The 5,752-nt window shown below is 38.1% G+C and overlaps 1 protein-coding gene across 2 annotated transcripts in view; it reads right to left on the bottom strand.

Moving 5' to 3' along the window:
• Nucleotides 1–1,273: 1,273 nt before the first annotated feature.
• TET2 (tet methylcytosine dioxygenase 2) overlaps nucleotides 1,274–5,752 on the bottom strand; it is a 51,673-nt gene continuing 47,194 nt past the window's right edge. For both annotated transcript variants that reach the window (XM_019534154.1, XM_019534153.1), the window contains one exon: nucleotides 1,274–3,400. In XM_019534154.1, the coding sequence (XP_019389699.1) occupies nucleotides 1,995–3,400 (1,406 nt within the window). In that variant the 3' untranslated portion in view covers nucleotides 1,274–1,994. The remainder of the gene's footprint in view (nucleotides 3,401–5,752) is intronic.

Here is a 5,752-nt window from a genome sequence, read left to right on the forward strand (position 1 = left end):
TACATACACACAGGTGACATGTTGGCATAAGGAGAACATGAGCTGAAATATCCCTGAATTTTTAGAACAAAAAAAATTGAAGTTCAAGTTATACTTGCTAAAATATCAAGTACTGAGAAAAAAAGTTTTTTTTTCAAAGGCTATTGGGGGGAAAAGATGGTATACAATATTATAAACTTTCACTCTCAGTTCAATATCCTATTGCCAAACTAGTGTTGAGGTATATGACAAGTAGGAACATCACTCAAACCTTTTAATGTACTTTTAGCTCACATTATGATATATTTGTAGCAGGCTGAGTAGCACCATGATGTGAATTCAGCTCCAAACCCAAATATATATATTTATATATATATATATATATATATATATTTAATATTTTACAGTACTAAAATACTAAAGCATTGCATTAAAAAAGTTTTGTTTACAATTTAATTTACTATACAATTTTTACTTTTTCTTATACAAATTAATGATTTAAAACCACCACAGCAAGCCAGCTGCCTATTGTTTTTCTATTTAATCAACGGAATCACACAGAACTAACCCTGTTTCATTCATCTTGTGTAGGCATCAGCCTGCTCAATCTTCCTGGAAAAGAGGACATTTACATCGAGAAATGACATACGCCACAATGTACATAATTACCAACACAAAAGCAATCTGCCATTCAATATTTGAAGAACACACAGATCTTTAAAAACAGCAGAAGCCTAAGCTAACTAGTTGTAGATTCTGTCACATGCTGCTAATTATTACCTGTGGTTAATATAAAATTCTCGTCTTAAAACTGTACACATTTGAGCAATGAACTTGTCATAATAATTGTAGAAAACAGTTTACAGTATAGCTGTGTGAGATGAGCACCAGAAAAACATGTGTTTTGTGTACTAAATTATTCCCTTGTTGCCAGTAAGCCACATTTCTACTGTAACTGACTGTATTAAAAATGAATATGTAGCTCACCAGCAGATGTATGGCTGAAACCAAAAGTATTTAAACGCTTTATTTTCTTTTTTAAAAAATCTCTTTGTATTTTAAAATCAAAGTAAACTCTTTTTTTTAATGTCTCAGTACCTTAGCATTGTTCAAGTTGCCAAGCTTAGGTAGACAAAGTGCTTTTGAAACACTAGTTAAAAAAAATATCTCTCTTTATACTTTATTGTCCTTTACCAAGGACTTGACTGGATGAACAAAATCCAGAGGTCTTTACAATTCCCATATGTTAAAAAGTAAGCTTGTTGTAACAACAGGTAAATCTGATACGCACACAAATGAAAAGGTCCACCCTATTGTTGAAGAACATTTCAGTACACCATTGACATTTTAACTATTATAAAGGCATCAACTGTTCAACTGTTATAATAAAGACACCATTCTCATAGATAGCACCATGTTTTAGAATATCCAAACAAATTCAGTGTTTTGCTGTCTATTCATTATGTTCTATATGTATCTACTTTGTTAAATAAAATCAAGAGAATATTAAGATTACAGTAAAAACTGCATGTTAAAAAGCCATAATTCCAGTATTTCAGTACATCATAGATTCAGCACCAGATGGTATTTTAAGATTCCTGCTGTTGTAATACTACAGTATTATTTTTTTTTGCTCCTGTTCCATGACTATGCAAACTTTATTATTATTAAAAGTGGTCACAGATGTGCAAAAATGTAAGGAAAAATTAGGTCAGCTGATTATCCCTTCCAATAATGAAGCCAGTGTTTTCAAATGTAAATCATGAAACACTTTTTTTTTTGCATAGGATGCTTTGGTCTTATTTCCCTCATGCCATCTGTGACCACTTAAAAGTCAGTGGAAAATAAGTGCGGTGGTAAGACTACCTCTTTTTGCTGGTGTGCTGAGGTTTCTCCACTGACAACTTTAACAAAAATACTGCTTCTTTCCCCCCCCACCCACCCCACAACCTAAACAAGAACTACCCTACTGACAAGCTGCTTTTTAAAATGAGGTAACCAACATAGGTGTGAAGTTATATATATCTGTTGTAAGGCCCTGTAACCCGTGTAAAGGCATATGGAGATGTAGTTACTGTGGAGTCTGTGGTGACTGACATAGTCCTTTGTGCGAGAGACTGGATAAAACGCACGTATGTTGGTTCTGAGGGTTCATGTGATTCAGTAGGCTCCCGCTTTGCTTTTTTGCCGTAAGATTTCTGAGGCACATAGTCTGGACCATATTTCTCACACTCCTCTTCTTTTTCTCTTGCCTTCTCGGCCATCTTTGCCTCCCACAGAGCCAGACCATGTTTTGGCTCATTCATGCTCTTATGCTGGTAGAAGACAAGTGATATCCTAGTAGGATGGTTCCTGTTGGGATTTTTCAAGGGGGTCGTTGCATGGAGCTCACGTTTTGCGCATTCAATGAGAATTGAACCATGAGATGGAGCAACTGCCACTCCTCCAATATCTGGGTCCAGAAAGCTCTGCTCATTATCTGACCAGATGTCATCAGGGTCCTCTGCTTTTTCTGGAATCAGCACATCAGTTTTATCTAAACCACCTTGGGGAGTAGTCCTATCATGATTTTGACCTGGAAGCATGTTAGACATGCCATTAGCTGTGTGTGAAGTCATTTCACTATCCTTATTTTGGAGATGCAGTGAATTAGGAGGACCATTAAACATATTTGAAGCAGAATGGTAGTCATGTGCTAAATGTGAAGGTGGCTGTACTTGATGTTCACCATTTTTATTCATGGAAGCATAATCCACGCTTGGATTACTGAGATTAGATTTTAATCTTGAGGCAACATCCATAAAATGGCTATCAGCCTCATGGGTGGGATAAGGGGAAAAAGACCCTACATGATGCACCTTTGGTCTAATGGCGCAATTATTGAAAGAGTCTACCTGCATATTTTGGTTTCCATAATTCAAGTATTTGGGACCAAAATTCTGGTTATTCCCAAACCTATGCTGGTATAGTGTATGAATAGGTGGTAGACTTAGTTTAGATAGAGGATCTTGGCTCTGATACCTATACAAGTCCATGTGCTGAGGTTGTGGTGGATAGGAACCCAAGTAAGAGGGGCAATTGTCCACAGGCATGTTTCCATTGCATTGGTAAGATGGATATTGGTTATTTTGATTTAGTGATCCTGAATAAGGGTTCATGGGGTTGGAAGAATTCAAATAAGACCCTGCAGGCTGTGATGAGGCTGTATAAAGGTTCATGGGGTTAGACCCTCCGTAAGGATCTGACATATATGTTGAACTTGGATAAACATTAGCTGGGTTAGGCAGCCTCATATAAAGATTTGCCGGACCTGAACCCGAGTAAGAGTTAATAGGATTTGACTGGGGGTTGTTAGAGACAGTATGTTGTAGATGCTGCTGCTGCTGTTGTTGCATGGCTGGTCCTGAAAGACGTAAAAGATCTGCAGACATAAAAAGAAAGAGAAAAATAAAAGCATTTTATTTTTAAACCAAACATTAGACTTAGGCTCTTGAAGTAAACGCTGAGAAGTCATAATGGAATCTGTTCAAGGGAAGAGTTAAATTTGCATAAGCATTTTCCAAAATGAACCCCCAAACTGTATCCAAATAGAATGCTATGTGGATTGGACAACTGCTTTTTCAGTAATGGTCAAAGGTCCATGCATATCCATGTTGGCAGACCTGTCTGAAAACTTGCCTATAACTGTAATCCTGACTATGTAAAAGTCTAGAGAAAAAAACCCCGTTGCTTGAAATAAGAATTCAGGAATGATTAAGACTAGTACAATTACAGTAAAAGGAATAAGGCAGAATGACTAATAGTTAAAGTCCTGCACTGTGTCTCAGCTGTGGCCTTCTGGATAGCCCTATACTGGATGATCATTGGCAAGTCACTTTACTGCTTTCTGCCTCAGTTTTCCTAACAGTAAAATGGAGTTAATGATTTCCTTTATATACAGCTTTGAGCTGTTAATGGAAGATCTACATAATTGGACTTTTAGACATTTCTGACTACAGAGAAGTCGTATCTATTCTTGGTCCTGAAGCAGCAAATTTAGGTAATAATGCAAAGGTATTCTAAAGCTTTACTGGACTGGGTTCCTCTGAAATTCGGGGCTTCTCCAAAAAATCTTCAGCCTTCCATCTCTTCTAACTTGGACAGTAATGGGCAATGTGTGGTGTGCAGGCTGGTCCAGGGTGATAGTGGTTTACATCAAGCTCACTGTGCACTCTCAGAACCAATATTTATTTGATTTATATGCTGCCCTTCCCAACAAAGGCTCAGGGTGCCTTACAACAGGAGAACAGAATACCTTAAAAACAGGAAAGTAACAAATGACTATTTAATTCTTGGCTTCCCTGAGGCTGCCAGCAAGAATCAATTAAGGCTATTTTTGCTGATGTTTTTTTGTGTTGTTGTTTTGGCAATGGTGATGGGACCAAAAAACTTAATTAATGTAGGTCCAAAAATCTACTGAATGGTGGTAGTTTGTGGTCATAACCAACGTAGACCAAGCTGGAAATAATGACTGCATAAACTAAGGAAATAAGGCTAGGTGAAAGTATGGTAACATGGATATATAACTGGTTGGATCACTGTGCTCAAAAGTAGTCATTAAATACCTCAACATCTATTTGCAAGGAGGTATCAAGTGAGGTTCAGTAGGAGTATGTCCCGGGTCTGGTACTTAATCCCATCATCTGTGTCATTAATGAAGTGCATGTTTAGTAATTTGCAAATGACACCAAATTGGGTTGTGTGGCAGACACTAAGGCTAGGATCCAGAATGACCTGGATAGATCAGGAAAATGGCCTGCAGTCAATCAGATGAAATTACATGGGGACAAGTACAAAAGTCCTGCACGTGGGACAGAAAAGTCACATGCACAAACACAGACTAGGGAATGACTGGCTAGGCTGCAGTACCGCAGGGAGAGAGACCTGTGAGTTACATTGGACTATAAGCTAAAAATGAGTCAACGTTATGCTATTATTGCAACCAAAAAAAAAATAGCCAACACTGGGTTGTATTAACAGAAGTGTCACTTGCAAATCAAGGGAAGCGATTCTTTTACTGTAGTCAGCACTGGTGAGGCCTTACCTGGAGTACTGTGTCCAGTTTTGGGCCCTATACTTCAAGAAGGACGTGGACAGACTGGAAACAGTCCATCGCAGAGCAACGGCAATGATTAAGGGGTTGGGAGGCAAGATATGAGGAAAGGCTGAAGGAGGTAGGGTTATTTAGTCTGAAGAAGAGAAGACTATGGTGGGATTTGATAAAAGTCTTCAAACAACTGAAGGGTGATTATAGAGAGGATGGGGGATGGGCTTTTTCTTTGTGGCTGTAGGGGGCAGTAGTGGGAGCAATGGTGTTAAGACAAATAAAATATCAAAGGAAAATAAGGTTGGAGATTAGGAGGAACTTTCTGACTACAAGGGTGCTCAAGCATTGGAATAGGTTACCTAGAGAAACTGTGGAATCTCCGTCCCTGGAAGATTTCAACAGGGACAGACACTTGGCTGAGACCGTCTAGTCAGGGACAATCCTGCCTTGAGTAGAGAGCTGGACTGAGGTTCCTTCTGGCCCTGCTCTTCTATGATCCTATAATACTATGGTTCTTATTCAAAACAAAATAAAACAAACAAAACCCCATCAACAACAACAACCTTCTCAGTATTTATTTTCATGCAATGCTGTCTGATATGCCACACTCCTGTAATCTTAGAACGCAAAATATAATATCTCAGATGTTTCTTGGGTAACAAAGGATGTCTAATACTAATTACTAAT

The sequence above is a fragment of the Crocodylus porosus genome, unplaced genomic scaffold (genome assembly GCF_001723895.1).
Source record: "Crocodylus porosus isolate Cpor-Errol unplaced genomic scaffold, CroPor_comp1, whole genome shotgun sequence".
NCBI lineage: Eukaryota > Metazoa > Chordata > Crocodylia > Crocodylidae > Crocodylus > Crocodylus porosus.